The 18,385-nt window shown below is 53.5% G+C and overlaps 5 protein-coding genes across 5 annotated transcripts; 4 read left to right on the top strand and 1 right to left on the bottom strand.

Annotated features, from left to right (window-relative positions):
- Positions 1–2,706: 2,706 nt before the first annotated feature.
- On the top strand, positions 2,707–4,570 carry EsH8_VIII_000523 (uncharacterized protein; the record flags this gene model as incomplete). Its single annotated transcript, XM_083269565.1, has 4 exons — positions 2,707–2,861; positions 2,913–2,996; positions 3,051–3,213; positions 3,263–4,570. The coding sequence occupies 4 exons, from the start codon at positions 2,707–2,709 to the stop codon at positions 4,568–4,570; spliced, it is 1,710 nt and encodes a 569-aa protein (XP_083129333.1).
- A 2,227-nt stretch (positions 4,571–6,797) lies between these two features.
- Positions 6,798–11,441, top strand: EsH8_VIII_000522 (ubiquitin-binding serine/threonine protein kinase VPS15; the record flags this gene model as incomplete). Its single annotated transcript, XM_083269564.1, has 2 exons — positions 6,798–7,011; positions 7,066–11,441. 2 exons carry the CDS (start codon positions 6,798–6,800, stop codon positions 11,439–11,441), a joined length of 4,590 nt encoding a protein of 1,529 aa, XP_083129332.1.
- Positions 11,442–11,915: 474 nt separating this feature from the next.
- On the top strand, positions 11,916–12,994 carry EsH8_VIII_000521 (U2 snRNP complex subunit LEA1; the record flags this gene model as incomplete). The annotated part of the gene is made up of 5 exons (XM_083269563.1): positions 11,916–11,994; positions 12,081–12,121; positions 12,230–12,490; positions 12,564–12,698; positions 12,761–12,994. The coding sequence occupies 5 exons, from the start codon at positions 11,916–11,918 to the stop codon at positions 12,992–12,994; spliced, it is 750 nt and encodes a 249-aa protein (XP_083129331.1).
- Positions 12,995–13,379: 385 nt separating this feature from the next.
- On the bottom strand, positions 13,380–14,177 carry EsH8_VIII_000520 (histone-fold-containing protein; the record flags this gene model as incomplete). Its single annotated transcript, XM_083269562.1, has 4 exons — positions 13,380–13,672; positions 13,797–13,887; positions 13,956–14,041; positions 14,114–14,177. The coding sequence occupies 4 exons, from the start codon at positions 14,175–14,177 to the stop codon at positions 13,380–13,382; spliced, it is 534 nt and encodes a 177-aa protein (XP_083129330.1).
- Positions 14,178–14,326: 149 nt separating this feature from the next.
- On the top strand, positions 14,327–17,781 carry EsH8_VIII_000519 (chloride channel; the record flags this gene model as incomplete). The annotated part of the gene is made up of 3 exons (XM_083269561.1): positions 14,327–14,448; positions 14,958–15,053; positions 15,138–17,781. 3 exons carry the CDS (start codon positions 14,327–14,329, stop codon positions 17,779–17,781), a joined length of 2,862 nt encoding a protein of 953 aa, XP_083129329.1.
- Between the last annotated feature and the right edge of the window lie 604 nt (positions 17,782–18,385).

Raw genomic sequence — 18,385 nt, 5'->3', positions numbered from 1 at the left:
GCCGGGCATCTGCGCCCCATCGAGAAAGGAGTTTAATGATGCTTTCTCAAGCTGTTCGGGTCCAGCGTGGGAGCGATTGCGGTGTAGATGGTTGGGTAGGTTGAAACACCAGATGATAGCCGTGAGACAGCTCTGTTAACGGGAGGGACCGGGAGGTACTGCTCAAGACATCGATCTCGCCTATTGATGCTGTCGCAAAACCCACTGCAGCTCCTGGCAACCATTGATGTTCAATTACGTGATTTGTGTGGTTGGCGAAGCCGAGTACCATGATGTCTCGTTAAAGCAGCTCTCAATGATGGCAGGAAATAAAGTGCCAGTATCTACGAACCGGCACCAATGCTCCATGAGCAAGCTTCGATAAGGAATCGTTGGACTCTGATCAGCAACGGGATGTACGGATATGCGGGCACCTGCTTGGCCTTGCTCAGGGCTGGATTCCCTACCATCATCAGCACTGACCTGATGAGCCGGCATGGATCCTCTAGAGGGGATTCTTTCGCCTCGCGTCTCCGATCTCCATTGTCATCATCGAAATCATGCATGTTTGTTCCTGCCGTGTCCACCGGCACTCTTTACAATGTGATGCAGAAAAATACAACGTGTACGGAAGCAATGGAATGAGACATGGAATAGTGGAGGGCTGAGAAATGAGAATAGGACCAAAAATTGGAAAGCACTTGGGCAAATGAACACAGGCTGGGTATGTATCTGTAGCTTGTGGAGATTGAGCGAACTAAAGATGTTTCCTTGCGCAGCGGCGCTTGGATTCCAGCCGTTCGGAACGAGATCAGGAGAAAGACCCTGAGAACAAAGACGATGCCAACAGATCTGGGCACCAAGTAGTTGCAGTGTACCATGGTTCTGACACATGTGTGCCGCTGAAAGGGGCTTTTAGCACAGCAATGAGCCATGACGAACGGTCTCAATGCGACGGATGCAAAAACACTGAGGATTAGATTACGGAGTCGACACGGACAACGAAGGGAACCGACCCATCCAGACTGAGAAGCTGCAAGTGTTTGATTCATGGGCAGCGAGGGGGGACCCCTGACACCCGACCCTTGCTACTTCCCTGTCCCACCCAATTTTCCTGGTCAAGGCGCTTGCCTGTTTCTGACAATTCCGGTGGCCGTTGTTCACCTCGTGTGATCAGGGGTGGCCTGTCCATGGTACTTAGTACGTGTGCGTCGTCAGGTACGAGGGGGTACGTACCACAGTTCGTGCCTTACATCAACTTTCTTTACTACCGGTATACTTCCATAGTAATTATAGCGCGGATGGTAGTCAATTGTAGTCCCTGAGCGGCTGGCAACTGCCCGCGCAGACGTGGACCGGACTCGAGTGGTTTTCCACCAGACATAGCCACTCATAACGATTATACCCGACAGGGGTCTGGCTTTCACTCCATCTCATTGGAAAAAAGGTCGCGCGGGTGGCTCATGCTCCAGTGTCCCAGGTCCTAGTGTACATAGGTAGTGCTCAACGCGACGTGAGGTGGGCGAGTGCGTGCGCTCTTTGGCTCTTTACATTTCTTTTCCCCCGAGAAAGGCAGGAAGGCAGGCCCCCAACCTCGCCTCGCCTCGCCTCGTCCAACCCCCCTTGTCACGTCCACGTCAAGAAAGAACCACCCCCATCCTTACCTGACAGAAGAAAGCCCACACCTCTAGACTCTAGTTGCACCTTCCCGCCGCGTGCCGTTGCCAGCGAGGCCTGGGTCGAGGTCCCAGTCGCGGCCCAGGGTAAGGAGGAAGAGAAAGGTACCCTCGTGATAGGCTGTGCCCATGTCTCCCCTCCGATCGCTGCCTCCCAAATTTCCCTATTTTCCCAGAGGTCCTCTCGTACCTGGCTCTGCTGCCCTCGTCCCTTTCCCTTTCCCTCCGCGCCGTGAGTGTATGTGTGTGTGCGGTTGCGAGCGTCGTCCACCCAAAACAACATCATCGCCTTTTCTCTTCATCCCTCGCCTCGACGAATCGACCGTGACACGTCGGGTCACATTACCTCGGATCTTTACTGCATCCTCCTAATTGTATTCCTAACTGAATTCCGTCAATTTTTTTCCATTCATCTTTCACCCGCCCCTCGTTCAGTCTCTAGCCGCTTATCGGAGCAGTTTTCCGAGTGTCTATTTCCAAATCTCCAGCCTCGCTTCCCAAGCTGAGCCCGAACCTGCGTCGACCTCCTTCCCCCACGCATTGAGCCTGCCTTCGACGACTTTCTTACTCAATCCTCACGTCAATACGTTAATCGCGACCTGGATCCCCGAGTCTCCGCCAAGATCCCAACTTCCTCGACCCCCGCCTTCGTCATTTCCTAAATTGATGTGTCTTGTCTGACCTCCTCGAGTCGACTATTTTCTACTACGACGAACACATCTAAAAAAAAAAAAAAACCGAACAGGTTCTTTGAACGCCCTCGAGAGAATTTTTGGTTACGACTATCACTCGTCAAGCATCTCTCAACAACCATTTGCACTCTTTAATATAGCCGCCCGGAACTTGCGACGAACCCCCTTCGAGTTGCTTGGAGAAAGCCTGCCGGCCCGAACCGCAAGCAGTGAGATTTCGGGAAGACAGTCATGAACTAGCATCTTCTCCGATTGATCACTGTTGTTTGAGCTTCCCCCAGTTGGTGGTCACCAGCAGCACGATAATGACTTCACCAACCACCCGAAGAAGAAGCCGCGCAGGCAGAGGAGGACCAGTCATGGGCCAGACGACGAAAGCAGCAGTCTTGTCGGTGCTGTCCACCTCAGCACTTGTGTCGGCGCAGTCAAATTGTGTCTCACTCCAGGGATCGACAACATGTTCCGCTTTCCAATCAGCCTCCGTTTCGACAACAGGTTTTGTTGCGGGAATTTTGTAGGTTGATGACGGCCGTTGACCGCAACCTATGCTAACGGACTCCCCCAGCCCCTTTCTGCAGTTTGTTTCGAGCCGGGAAACATTCGACCAGCAGATGTTGTCGTATATCGAGACAACATACGTGCAGGAGAAGTTAGTTTGAATGCCCCGTCGAGTTAAGCGCAATGTTTGCTCATCATTCAGCAGATATCAAACATTACTTGGTTGCAGCAACGTTAATCTCACCACTCCGGATGAGTTGTATGCCCGTTTTACAACCACAGTCATCTGCAATGCTATTGTCCAAAACTCGATAGAGACCTGCAACTTGACTGCATCCAACTCACGACCAGTGTGCGCTGATACATGCGTTAGTAATCTGTTGGAGCCTCTATTAACAGTTGCTGACGACATCACAGGCCGAGTTCGCGCAGAGCGAGGCACTACTCACCTCGGATAGCAGTCTATGTGGCAACGCAGGCAGTAATTCCGTCAACCAGATCCGAGCTGATTTCACAAACTGCGCCTTGCCCGCCGGCTCCCTGTCATCATCTAATTGTATCCAGGGCATTGCCAATGAGCCGGAGAGTTGCGGTTACGGCAACAGCACCGTGGGACTGTGCTCTTATTGCGCATCTGGCGGCATTAACTCCACTGACACTTGCTGCTACAACTCGAACATCGACGAGCGATGCGCTGGGGTTACTCTACCTTCCATCTTCCCTACCATGACGTTCACACCTCCAACAGCAACGGCGACACCAACCCCTTCGAGTACGGCGGCTGCAGCCGCAGGGCTGTCAGGTGGCGCTATTGCCGGTATTGTCATTGGTAGCGTAGTTGGAGCATTGTTGCTCGCTGGACTCATCTACGCTTGCATCTTGCTCGCCAGGAGGAGACGGCGGGGAAGCCAAAGCGGAAGTATTTTCAACCAGCCGTCTCCCTCTAGACAAGGGCCATCTACGACTAAGATAGCACCGGCCCAGACCACGACTGGATACGAAGTGTTGCCTGGTGGACGCATTGCACGAATGTCGGCTTTGGAGGGCGCCTCGGACCCAGCACCGCCTAGTCGCGGTGGTGCTCCTCTCGCAGGTGCAGCCATCGGAGGGGCAGCATACATGGCGGGTAGGAGGAGAGGCGATGACCCTTCGTCGTCTGAGTTTGGAGACAGTCCTATTTCGGAAAACAGAGCCGGCATATTACGACCTCCTCCCACCAACATTCGGAGGACGGGATCTCTGTCAAGCAGTTCCGTTCTTGCGGATCCCCAATCACCGACAAGTGCCGGGATGTCATCTCCCCAGGGCATGGCTAGTCAACAGTCGGAGCAGTTGCCTTTCTTCAAGGATTACTACTCTCAAGACGACATTCACCCGGGCGATAGGGTCGCTACTCTGTGGGCTTACCAGCCTCGTGCTCCTGATGAGTTCGCTCTTGAGCGTGGCGACATGTTAAAGATTGTCGGAATCTGGGATGACGGTTGGGCGACTGGAATCCTGATGGATGAGCGTGTCGACGAGTGGGAGGCTCGGCGACAAGCCCAACGAGACAGCGGCGTATCCAACACATCTGGTCGACGCGACTCGTCACCGGCAGTCAGCGGCGAGATCAAGGCCTTCCCCCTCGTATGCGTGTGCCTGCCAGAGCATTGGAGAAAAACTATCGAGGGCGATGTCTCCACCGAGGGGTCCAGTGCTCATCTAGGCCACTCATCACTATCATGAGATGTTAATTCAACTTGATGAGTTTTGTATACATCTCCGCGGCAACAACTGTCTTTTCAGTATTGGCCAAGGCGTTCGGCCGTGGAGCTAGTATTGACCTCAGAGGCATCACGAAGGCAACTGACTTCCTTGGGCGAGCCCGATCACCTAATCCTAATGAATCGTACAGCACGACATCACGAGAGGCGGCCAAGCCTCATCTACCGGACTTTTTGCACATAGACACGAGAAAGCTACACTTCCGCGACGACACGCCTAATGTCTCCAGACCTAGACGAACGGATTTCTTCTTCACGCGGCATCACTTCAGATCATCATGACCGCACGGAGGCTTATCGGATTAAACCCAGCACCCGATGCGAGTTGCTCAGACGAGATGAAGACACGCGATCCTAATTTTATGACGACCACGCACGCAATGTGCCCTCCCCTTTCGCTTCGATCAGTCGACTTATATACCCAGGGTGTGGTGACGAAATGCTGTTGTTTGAGGGGAGTAAGGGGTCGGGGAGGGCCTCTGCAATATAACGGTGAACTCTTTGGTGGAAGAGATGAGCGTTCCTTCAGTTTCATCAACCTTGGTTCTGCTTGGTCAACTCTGGCCGGTGTGACTACTCGGCAAGAGAGGAGTGGGAAATGGATCAGGGATAGGGAGAGCTAGGGAGAGTACATTGAATCTTGGGAGGTTACAAACATCTCTATTATTGGCCGCTGTGGCGTGGAACCTATCCTGCTACACTTGGCATCCCGATGTTACTTATGCTTTCCCCCGTACCTACTAGACAACCGTTCAATTTACTTAGCTCAAATACCAAAGAGGATTATCACATCAAGTTCGTTCCCCGCCATGGACATAAGATCTAGGTAGATGCCTTTTTAAATAAAAGTCTTGCCGCGGTGCTACTCTCCGTGGTTTCATGGGATCCGGGGGCTGAAACTTCTGGGGTCACGCAGGCATGGCCAGCAGCCAGCGGTCAGCGTCTTTCTGCGCTTGCTCTGTCAAGGTAGCCCCTGAGCTAGACGCTATACAACTTTGGGCTAATACCACCAGGAGGTGCGGGTGCAGAAGGAGGATTTTCATGCAATGGTGCAGTCGTAAGCAAGGTGGAAGTTGAAAGCAAAAGTTTGGGGTGAGACATGGGACTCTGATCTTGACGTTGGCGACACTCGTGTCATGGGCGTCGCGCGACTTATTGGACGAACCGTTTATATCCGTTTTGTTCACTTTTGGTGAACAATAATGGCTATAGATAGCTTTGAGCTGCGGAGACTGAGAAATTTTCCTGCCGGTAAGTGCTCTAAGAACAGACCATTCTTCCAAATAGCTGACCTAGTACCTTCGAATGAATAGTACCCAAGTCCGGTAATTTTTGTCAGGCGAAGGTGCTCTTGTGATTTGCGATGCATACGAAATACAGAGACGGCAGGGCTGCCTCCCGATGAAGTCGAGGGCCGTTTGCCTCTTGGCGTGATACCGAGGATAGGGTCATGGTTTCCGGGGATTTGGGAATGCCCAATAACAGCCATCGCCGGTTGTTATTTAAAACATAAATAGGGTTTATATCGCAACTTCAAGGCCCTTGTTGGTGTGTTTTTGTATAGAAAAACAGACAGATAGACTCTCATTTAGCCTGGGGGAAGCATTGTCGTTTAAGCTCACCCAGTGATGCTGTCAGTTGAGGTTACAAGTACTTGTCCAAGTTGTACGAGTTGAGGCCACCATGCTTAGTTAGGAAGTTGTCACATCAGGTAGTGAGTGAGAGTGTCTTCTTGTGCTTATTAACTTGGAGAAACACAGCGCGGGCTGCAGTCAAGTTCAAGCAACAACCTAAGTCCGACATGGATGCAAGAAAGCACGGACCAAGCCAGCAGCTACCCCCGCGGTGCCATACCCCTGTCGGAGGTTTAGACAGCGGGACACCGACGTTCCCACCGATTGCTTAAGTGGACGGCGGCCTGCCTGCCTGCATCCCGCCGCGTGGTACCTTGCTTGACCTTGGATGGTGACCTAATCGCACTCGTGATTGCTTCGCAGCTGCCAGGCACCTTCACCGCGAATCTTCAACGTCGCTCAAGACATAGTTTTGTCCTGCCACACGCAACCTCGCTTGGGCTTCTAAATTAAATGACAGTATCCGGCGACTTGGCATCTTCAACATGACAGTTCACTTCCCCGCCGAATAAGTAATCGAACAGATTCCTAGCCACCGAGCTATCGCTGCCAGCCATGGGCCAAGGCTTCTCTCTCGCGACGCCTTCGGCAGGCTCCGCAGGCATCGACATACCCGAGCTTTCCGATCTTGTGTATGAGAAGAGTATTGGCAATGCGCGTTTCATGAAGAGTATACGTGCAAGGCACCATGACGGACTTGCCCTGGTCAAGGTGCTTGTCAAGCCGTACACTCCGATGCCGCTGGAGAAGTACAGGCGTGACATAGAGAGTGAGTCTTCTGCTGGTATTCGAAACTATGAGCCTTATAACTGACCTGGTTCAGAGCAACGCAACGCCCTGGCTGATGTCCCCAACGCACTGGGCTTCCAACGCATCGTCGAGACCGAAACGAACGGCTATCTGGTTCGACAGTTCCTCTATAATTCCCTCTACGACCGAATGAGTACCCGCCCTTTTCTAGAGGATATTGAAAAGAAGTGGCTGGCCTTCCAGCTGCTGTGTGCCTTGCGCGACTGCCATGCCCGAGACATCTATCACGGCGACATCAAGACGGAGAACACGCTGGTCACCTCCTGGAACTGGCTGTACCTCTCCGACTTTTCCTCCCCGTTCAAGCCAATCATGCTACCCGACGATAACCCGGGCGACTTTTCATATTACTTTGATACTTCGGGCCGGCGAACGTGCTACGTAGCGCCGGAACGCTTTGTTGCGGCTGAAGAGGTCAACAGCAAAGATGCGAAGCTTACTTGGGCTATGGATGTCTTCAGCGCTGGCTGCGTCATCGCTGAGATGTTCTTGGAGTCGCCTATTTTCACACTCAGTCAGCTATATAAGTACCGACGTGGCGAGTACGACCCGGTCATTTCCCAGATCAGCCGCATTCCTGACAAGGACTTGCGTGACATGATATCGCACATGATCCAGCTTGACCCGGAGCGGCGATACTCGGCAGAACAATATCTAGACTTCTGGAAGAAGAAAGTGTTCCCGGAATACTTCTATAATTTCCTTCACCAGTATATGGAGTTGATTACGGATCCTTCGTCTGGAAACAATCCTATCTCGGGCGCTACAAGAAATTTGGGAGAGGCGGATGATCGCATTGACCGGGTTTTTCTCGACTTTGATAAGATATCCTATTTCCTTGGCTACCAAAACGACAAACGCCCCTCCCAGATCGAGCCTCTGGCTGGGAGGCTAGGGCTGGGCCATTTCCCCATCCGGTTGAACATACCAAACCATGAACAATACATCACCGGAACTTCCGACCCGCCCGAAGATGACGGAACCTTGATATTTTTGACGCTGATTGTCTCTTCCCTCCGCAACACGGCCAGATCAGCGTCAAAGATCAGAGCCTGCGACATCCTGCTTGCTTTTTCTGAGAGAATCACAGATGAGGCAAAACTAGATCGAGTACTGCCGTACCTCATAACGCTACTTAACGACAAGTCGGATCTTGTGGTAATCGCGGCCCTACGGTCAATTTCCCAATTACTTCACCTAGTAAGGGTTGTATCCCCTGTCAACTCCCACATTTTCGTCGAATACATTCTACCTCGACTCCAAAGCTCCTTGATCGCGCCATCAAAACCACCCAGCCCCCTGGTACGAGCGACATATGCATCATGTTTGGGTAGCCTCGCAACTACCGCTGCCCGGTATTTAGAGTTGGCGGCAACCCTTAAGGCGGATGGGACTCTGACTGTTGTTGACCCCGAGCTCGAACCGGGGATTGAAGCCGATACTGCGTTCGATGGGTTATTCGATGACGCACAGAGGGAGCTGTACGAAATGTTCGAGCTCCATACAAAGGCGCTTGTGGAGGACCCAGACGTCTCAGTTCGCCGAGCGTTCCTGACCTCCGTTCCCGACCTGTGCCTCTTTTTTGGTCCCGCAGAGGCGAACGATGTTCTTTTGACCCACCTCAACACCTATTTGAATGACAGAGACTGGACGCTGAAGTGCGCTTTCTTCGATACCATCGTAAGCATCGCCAGTGTGGTCGGGAGCATTAGCCTTGAGGAGTTCATGCTGCCGCTCATGGTTCAAGCCCTTACCGACCCGGAGGAATTTGTGGTGCAAGCAGCTCTGCATTCTCTAGCACAGCTGGCACGGCTTGGCCTTCTCTCGAAAACAAAGATCTGGGAGTTGATAGATGTCGCTGCACGATTTACAATGCATCCGAACCTATGGATCCGGGAATCTGCGACAGAGTTCCTATCTGAGGCAACGCGCTTTTTATCTCCAGCAGATGTTAAGTGTATCGTATTTCCCTTGGTTAAACAATACTTGAAGACGGGTATGGTGCCCGACTTTTCCGAGCTCAGCCTACTAGACGCCCTAAAGCGACCAATGTCAAGAGCTGTCTTTGACCAGGCCTTGATTTGGGCTCTGAAGACCGACAAAGGCGTGTTTTGGAAACTGTCACAGCAGCTTCGATCTTTCTCTTTTGGATCGCTTCCAAAGACGATCAGCAGCCGGTTGTCTAAGGATGGACTGAGCAAAGTCTCTCGGAACGACGAAGATGAGTTATGGCTTGGGCGGCTTCGAAATCTTGGACTAGGCCCAGATGATGAGTTCAAGCTCCTCGTGCTGCGAGAGTTCATCTGGCGTATAAGCAAGATGAAATCGCGAGATACCATGGATGGCCAGCCAGCCAAACTCAACGAGGTTATCTCCCTGAAAAGCCTTGGTATCACTCCGCAGACGGTCTTTTTCGATGAGGAGCCATTGCAGCAGTCGACCTTTACCCCCGATACAAATCAAAAGGCCCCGTACACTATTGCGGATGCTCTATTGGATGCATCCATGACCATCGACGATTCAACCGGGAGGAGGCGGTTTGCGGCGCTCAATAATTTGCGCACTCGAGTAGTTGAAGACCAAGGCTCTTCCTCGCGCGATGTTTCTCGCACAAGGTCTATTGAACACTCGAGGCGTGCCTCGACTGGACAGGGCAAGCTGACTGTCGGAAGCCCGACCGAAGATGGAGCATCGGCCCACGATCGGCCGTATGCAGCTCGAAGGGCAATGCGTCATCAAGCTAGTGCCTTGAGCCTTTTGGACCGAAAGGACAGCAACAAGAGCGTACCCGAGACCGGAATGTCGGGTGCCAATGCATTTGGTGAGGTCGAAGGTCCTTTCGCTCAGGCTCCGCTTGCTCGGCCCAACATGCAGGATCGTCGAACAAGCACTGCGAGTGTTGTGACCAAGCTGAGGCCCAACCACTCCTACGAAGGTTCAGACCCCAGCATTCTAAAGATGCTTGATTCAATGTACCAGGACAACTACCCACATGATATTGCAGAGTTTGGCCCAATGGTTACGCCGATCACTCGTCGCAAAACTAATCGTTCTGTTGGTCAACCGGGCGATGAGCCATGGCGCCCATCTGGTCGAATGGTTGCCACTTTTGCCGAGCACACTGGCGCCATCAACCGCCTTGTGGTATCTCCAGACCATGTATTCTTCATCACAGGAGGCGACGATGGCACTGTCAAGGTCTGGGATAGTGCCCGACTTGAGAAGAACATCACACATCGATCGAGGCAAACTCATAGACATGCTGACGGAGCCAGGGTGCTTGCGCTCTGTTTCATAGAAAACACGCATTGCTTCATCAGCTGTGCAAGTGATGGCAGTGTTCACATCGTTAAAGTCGAAACTGTCTCGGCAAGCGGCACCTTGCGATACGGGAAACTTCGTCTTCTCCGAGAGTACCAGCTGCCAGAAGACGAGTACGCGGTTTGGTGTGAGCACTTCAAAATGGAGTCCACTTCAGTTATGCTTCTCGCGACGAACAGATCTCGCATCCTTGGCATCGACCTGCGAACCATGTCTCTGTTGTACACATTGGAGAACCCCGTTCATCACGGGACTCCTACGTGTTTCTGCGTCGACCGCAAGAGGAACTGGCTATGCGTGGGAACGACACATGGGGTTCTTGACCTTTGGGATTTGAGATTCCGGATGAGACTCAAGGGGTGGGGTGTTCCCGGCAAGAGCTCAATCTACAGGCTATGCATTCATCCAAGCAAGGGCAGAGGCAAATGGGTTTGTGTGGCTGGCGGAACAGGCCAGGGCGAAGTCACGGTTTGGGACCTCGAACGGACGATTTGCAGGGAGATATACCGCGTCGGCGGCAATAAAGAAGGCCCTAAAGGGTACGAGCCCTGGGAAGTAGACGAGGACAAGCCGGAAGGGATGCTCGGCCGGTTTGCCACAAATATTGAGCCAAGCGGGACCGGAAACACAGATCGCGGTGTTCGTGCCATGATAGCAGGTACAGGCGCCTCCGAGGACTCGCGCGACGTACGGCATGCCTTTATCGTCACCGCCGGATCGGACAAGAAGCTTCGGTTCTGGGATCTTTCACGCATAGAAAGCTCCGTGGTCTACAGCGGGCTACAGGCGGAAGATCCGAAGCCGACATTCACAGCTTCTCACCCAACTACGTCCATGACGCTGAACACGGAGAGGATTCCCAGGCAAGCGCCGACGGCGCCCAACGCTGCGGTTGGTGCGAAGGGTGTCACCGGTGGGCGACCGCCACGGTCTACAGTTATATCACTCCAGCAGCAGCAACTTCTACGCTCTCACTTGGACTCGGTCATGGACGTTGCACAGCTAGAGCTGCCATATAGTATGACGGTCTCAGTAGACAGGTCAGGGGTGGTTTTTGTGTTTTCATAGTAGTTGGGGGGCTTGGCGTTGGGCTGGTGCTTCTAAAAAACATAGATACCTAGTGAATACATGTAATCAAGACGGCAGATTAGGCTATCCTTTCATGCGATCGCTCCTCAATCCAAACATGTTGATACGACAGTGCATACACAGTGTAAATATTTCCAAATGACGGCCAGTTATGCCTCTGGGACTAGTCCGTATGGTACAATGGCCACACTGTGAAACACCGCGGGGAATGATAGCTCTTATCAGACGGGAAATTTTGTGACGCTGCCGCCTTGTCAACCGTCAACTTTTCAGCCTTGTCGAGCCGTCCACCACAAAACACACGCGACGACATCCGCCGACGAATTGCGACAGCGCCAACACACCAGTGCTCGCCCCGACGACTCATTCTGAACGCAAGGTCACGAATGCGACGCAGCTCCTTCCAGCACACCCCAGATTTCGAGGTAAACCCCAGGACAACAGTCGACCAAGATGAGGCTCACGGCGGAGCTCATCAAGGGCTCGCTTTCCTATCTGAACCCGCTCAAGGAGCGGGAGCTGGATCTCCGAGGTGCGTTTTGTGAAAAGAACAGATACTACACGTTTTGAGAGAGCAGAATTGATAGCGGGGCCGTTTGCGCCGTCTGGATTGTATAGGACATCGAATCCCAGCGATTGAGAACCTGGGTGTTGCAGGCGTAAGTTCCTACCTAGCCCCCCCCCCCCCCCCCTTCCTCCCCTCCGCCGTCTTGTTCCCAAGGCTTGAAGAGAGGTTGCTGACGAAGTTCTTTTTGACGCGCCAACAGCCCCATGACTCCATCGACTTCACCGACAACGACATCCAGGTGCTGGGCAACTTCCCGCTCTCCCCGCGCATCTCGACGCTGCTGCTGGCGCACAACCGCGTCGCGAGCATACACCCGTCGCTCCCCAACGCGATCCCGAACCTGCAGCAGCTCGTGCTCGCATCAAACCAGGTTGCCGAGCTGGCGGACCTGGACGTGCTTTCCGGGTTCAAGAGGCTGACGCATCTGGTGCTGGCGGATAACCCCGTTACCAAGAAGGAGGTACGTCTGCCAAGTTTCTTTTATTTCCTCTCTGGGCGCAATGGCAACTAACGATTCCTGCCCGAAACTGTAGAACTACCGATACTGGGTCGTCTGGCGTTGCCCGACTGTGCGGTTCTTGGACTACCAAAAGGTCAAGGAGGCAGAGCGGGAGAAGGCAAGGGAGCTGTTTGGCACAGCGGAGGAGCCCACGGCCGAGGCGTCCAAGGTATGTTCCCGATTCCCTCCCTTCACGGCGCAAGGAACAAAGAATAACACGGCATTTGCTAGATCATGGGCATCAAGTCCAAGACACTTGCCATCTCCGCCTCCAACGGCACGGCGGGCGCAGCGCCCTCGAAGCTTTCGAGGATAAAGCTCACGGACAAGGAGAAGGAGCGGCTGAAGGAGATGATCAAGAAGGCAGACAGCCTGCAGGAGATTATCCGGCTGGAAAAGATGCTGACGGAGGGCACGATCCCCGCGGGCGTGCACTTGGATGGAGATGCCACCATGGAGGGTTAAAAAAACGAATATGGTGCTTCTTAAATGAAATCAGCTATGGGGAGACGACGCAGATAACGGGTGGTGGTTGCGGATGTTCATCATGGACTGGCGTTTATTACGAAAGGCTCATTGCGTGTTTTTTAATGCTGCTAATGGGAATTGGACCCGAGAAAAGAAAAGTCGAGTCGATTTTGAAACGTATAAAAAAACTATTCATCGTACACTTCGTCAAATATGTTTTCCCCCTGCAACTTCTGCTTTGTCGTAGTATGCTTTTGACTCCTATTCCAAGAAACCACAAGGATGAGGGGACACCAGCCCATGGGATGGGAGAATTATATGTTGCCCCAAAGGAACGCGGAGGAGGAAGAAGCACCTAGGAGAACAAGAGGCCCCGACTGCCCTAGCCCGTCATATCGACGTCCCCGTCACCGGCCGCCTGGCGGGACTCGGCCTCAAGTTGCGCGCTGGGGTCGTCGTCGCGGAGTGCATCTGCGGCAGGGTCATCCGAGGCGGTAGCGGGGACCACGACGCCGTTGACGCCGTTGGTAGATTTCCGCTTCTTGGGTTCCGAGTCGGCCTTTCTGGGCTGGATGCGGGCGGCGGCGGCCTGGTCCTTGATCTTCTTGTAAGGAACCGTCTTGGGAATGACATCCTCGAGGAACTCGAGGTTGTCGTGGTGGTTGACGGCAGTTGCTATGGGATTGTTGTTAGCTTGTGCTTTCCTCTCTTTCCTTTGCAGCATCTGAATGAATGTTGGACAGGGACGGGTGAATGAGGGTAGCTTTTGGGGGAGGAGGCAAGCGGGAGAAGAGCCTACCCAAGTCTTTGTATTGAACATTTCGACGAGGTTTGCGCTCAGCCTTTGCCATGTTGTGGCCCTCGGCAGCGAGGTATTGGATAAACATTTCCTGAGTAGACGGTGAGTATAACCATGAGATGGCCCTTATAGGGGATATCCAAGAAAAAGGCGACATACAGTTGCCACAGTGATCACGAAAGCGGCATTGTTTGAGCAGATTCCGATGTCAGGGTCTGTGGCGATGATCTTTTTTACCCGGGCCACTATGAAGGATTAGACGATGAAGTAAAGGGGCAGACTCTGGCGAGACTGGAGAGGACGGGGAAAGAGCGTACACGGCAGGGCAGGCTGTCCTGTCACCTCCTTTCTCGGGGGTATCGCGTTGTTGTTGGGAGGCATTTTGGAAAGCTGAGGCCTGAGGGGGGTGGTGGGGGTGAGAAGAGATGGAGGAGTCTGCACAAAGAGTTAGTGAGGCTGTCACCGATGAGGCCGTTGCAGTTTCACGAGAATCCGTGTAAGCCAACGGGTTCGACTGGGCGAAAGTCGGAATGCTGGTTCGGAGCAACATCATGGAGGTCTTTGAGAGCGGGCCTTCGTCCACTGTGAACGACACCCCCAGACTCAACATGAGATTCCACTTCAGCAAGCTCAACCAAGCGTTCACAGATATGTAAGTGAGTCAAGGGGAGGGGATTGAAACAACCCCCCCGAAACCGTGCGAGACATTGAAAAGCCTTTCCGTCATTCCAATTGCAGAAAATTCTTGGTCCCGGCAGTTATGGCTGTTGCTCTGAGAAGTACGACGAAAAATTACCCACCTGCTCGAGACTTGGAGTGTATGACCACCGAGGAGGGAGAGTCAACAGGGGGTTGGTGCCGCCAGTGGCTTCGTATATGAAGCTTTAGGTAGTGGAATCCGATGTTTGATTAAAATATCATGCAGGATCGAAGTCAGTCGCCGTCGTTATGGCGCCTATTGTGGTCGTGAGGTGAGATGTCTTCACGGAGGTAGTCGTCAAGGAGAGTGTCACTTTTGATAGAGTCGCGCCAAAAGGGCCAGTGAGACGCGGCCACTAAAAACGCGCCGGTGTACAACCGCTGGCCGCAGCAAAGTGGAAGCTTAAACACCCATTGCAGGGGAGCCCCGGGCACCCTTTGACGTTCGCGGCGTCCTATTAGCCGGAAACCCCAGCCCGCCATCACTGTCCTCATCACCCCTGCTCTTCATACAGCAGCCTTGCCCGCAGCCTGCGACAACATCGGGACGGACGGCCGGTGATCGATCAGCAAGCCGGACACTTTATCGACCGCACACACGACGCCTTGCTGATTTCTGTCCGAACAACATTCGACGGCAAGCGGATTCGACCCCGACATCCATTGGCCCCTCTTCCCGATCCCCGAACGTCGCGAACATGAGCACAGCGCTGAGGCGACAATGACTTCCCGAAGCACATCCTTCTCCCACAGCCCGCACCGGCTTCCGCGTCCATCCATCAGCTCGAGACTCTCCTTTGCCGTCTCAACCGCCGAACAAAGTGATCATGACAACGAGGAGGCTGGCGCGGCGCCCGCACACCAGCAACAACAGCAAATTGAGGAGGAGATCGCCGAGATCAAACGTTATGAGGACTTCACAACCATAGACTGGGTCCAGGATGCCGCCCGAGAGCAGGCGCGGAGGAAGCTGCGCCGGAGGCGGCGGGCGGGAATGCTTGACAATGGCCAGGCGGGCTGGAGGTATCGTTTGCGCGAGTCCTACGATGCCGCGCAGGGCTGGCTTGTCGTGACGTTGATCGGCGTCGCCATCGGACTCAACGCTGCATTCCTCAACATCATCACTGAGTGGCTGTCCGACATCAAAATGGGACACTGCACAACGGCGTTCTACTTGAACGAGAACTTTTGTTGTTGGGGCGAGGATAACGGCTGCGACGAGTGGCATCCGTGGACGGGATTCGGCCCCATTAATTACTTCCTCTACATCATCTTCGGCATGGCCTTTGCCTTCACCTCGGCCACGCTCGTCAAGTCGTTTGCGCCGTACGCTGCGGGTTCGGGTATATCCGAGATCAAGTGCATCATTGCTGGGTTTGTCATGAAGGGGTTTCTGGGTTTCTGGACACTCCTGATCAAGTCCGTCTGCCTGCCCTTGGCTATCGCCTCAGGTCTGTCCGTCGGCAAGGAAGGCCCCAGTGTGCACTACGCCGTTTGCACAGGAAACGTCATCTCGCGTTTGTTCGACAAGTACCGACGCAACGCCTCCAAGACGCGAGAGATCTTAAGTGCCTGCGCTGCGGCTGGTGTCGCCGTTGCGTTTGGTAGTCCCATCGGAGGGGTGCTGTTCTCTCTGGAGGAGATGTCGAATTACTTCCCTCTGAAGACGTTGTGGCGCAGCTACTTCTGCGCCCTCGTGGCAACGGCTGTGCTTGCGGCCATGAACCCCTTTAGAACGGGGCAGCTTGTCATGTTCCAGGTCCACTACGACCGGTCGTGGCACTTCTTTGAGGTGGTTTTCTACATCATCTTGGGTATATTTGGGGGCCTTTACGGCGCCTTTGTCATGAAGTGGAATCTGCGGGCTCAGGCTTTCAGGAAGAAATACCTATCCAAGTACGCTGTCGCAGAGGCAACCATCCTTGCTGCGGGAACCGCCATCATCTGCTATCCCAATGTCTTTCTGAGAATCGACATGACAGAGAGTATGGAGATCTTATTCCTCGAGTGCGAGGGGGCTGAAGACTATCACGGTCTCTGTGAGCCAGATAAGAGGCTGTCCAACATCTTGTCGCTGATCATTGCCACGATTCTGAGGGTCCTTCTAGTCATCATCTCATATGGCTGCAAAGTTCCGGCAGGCATTTTCGTTCCATCCATGGCCATTGGCGCATCTTTTGGACGCACCGTGGGCATCATTGTCCAAGCAATCCACGAAGCGAATCCCACCAGCGCCTTTTTTGCGGCATGCAAGCCGGACGAGCCTTGCATCACCCCGGGCACATACGCTTTCCTTGGCGCAGCCGCAGCGTTAAGTGGCATCATGCACATCACTGTTTCCGTGGTTGTCATCATGTTCGAGCTTACTGGCGCCTTGACGTACATTTTGCCTACCATGATCGTCGTTGGAGTGACGAAAATCGTCAGCGAGCTATTTGGCAAGGGCGGCATCGCTGACAGGATGATATGGTTTAGCGGGTTCCCCTTTTTAGACAACAAGGAGGAGCACAACTTTGGCGTTCCTGTTTCGCAGGTTATGCGGACGGAGCTTACATCGTTGCCAGTGAACGGCATCACATTCTCGGAGCTCGAGCGCCTTCTCAAGGAGGACAAATACCAAGGCTTCCCCATTGTCGAGGATGTAACCTCCAACGTTCTAGTTGGCTACATCGGCCGCACCGAGTTGCGTTACGCCATCGACCGCATGAAGCGCGAGCGACCGCTAAACCCCGAGGCTAGGTGCACCTTCTCACCTCCACCGGCAACTTTTAATTCGATCACCCCCATGACACCAACTCTGAATGTTAACTTTGACTCGATATCGGCCACGACGGTTGACTTCAGTCGCTACATCGACACGACGCCAGTGACGGCACACCCGCGTCTCCCGCTTGAGACGGTGATGGAGCTTTTCCGCAAGATCGGGCCGAGGGTCGTGCTCATCGAGTACCATGGCCGCCTATCTGGTCTCGTCACGGTGAAGGACTGTCTGAAATACCAGTTCACGGCCGAGCATGCTGAGAACCCGCGCGACGACTCTGCGGTCTCTGAGAGCCAGGAGAAGTTATGGAGTGCCATGCGTCGCGCTGCTGGGTGGGTTTCGGACAAAGTATCGACGGCGTCTGGTGGTCGGATAAGGCTGTCATTTGACGAGCGCCGGGGTGGTGGTGGTGGTGGTGGTGGAGGGGGAGGGGGAGGGGGAGGAGGTCGACCGGCTGGTGCGCAAATACTGGACGGCGATGAGGATGTAGTGGATGACGGCGCTGTAGAGCTTGATAGCAGGTGATGTTTATAAGAATTGATGTGCTCTAGGGATTGGGAGTTAGAGTGTGATATACGGGTATGTATTTAGATGGCGTTAATGGGCTTCTTGTGCCTAGAGGTCTGTCTCGGACTACTAGACGTGAATGGATTGCGGCGGTTTGCTGCGAAGATATCTGATTTCCACAGCTCAACATCCACATTGCTAAGTCAAAGTATCGTGACAGCATACTGCGTTGTGTCTTTGAGTTGATGCGCAGCGCTGTGATGAGCCACAGGCCCAGGCACTTGGTTCGCAAGGAGTCGGCGCCCCGACCATCGTCCTGAGATGCGACGATCTTGACGATACTCGTAGTTAACAGCCTTGAAACCAAGCAGTGTACATTGAACAGCATCCATAGGTATTCTATGCCCAACTATACAATGTGAAATTTATGGTAGTGGTGAGATGAGACACTGAAATAGACGACGAGGCTGGATAGTCTCGGACAAGGTGCGATTGGAGTGCAAGTAATATGCCTAGGGCCGTTCAGACATGTTAAGGATTACTGCCGACAGCTTGAATCAAAGCCATTTGTCTGCCGATCAACGCACGAGGGACAGAAAAGGCGGGGGTAAATGTGGTTTAA

The sequence above is a fragment of the Colletotrichum jinshuiense genome, chromosome 8 (genome assembly GCF_051148585.1).
Source record: "Colletotrichum jinshuiense chromosome 8, complete sequence".
Classification (NCBI taxonomy): domain Eukaryota; kingdom Fungi; phylum Ascomycota; class Sordariomycetes; order Glomerellales; family Glomerellaceae; genus Colletotrichum; species Colletotrichum jinshuiense.
Note: the sequence above shows the minus strand (reverse complement) of the source record. Positions and strands in the feature narration are given on the sequence as shown.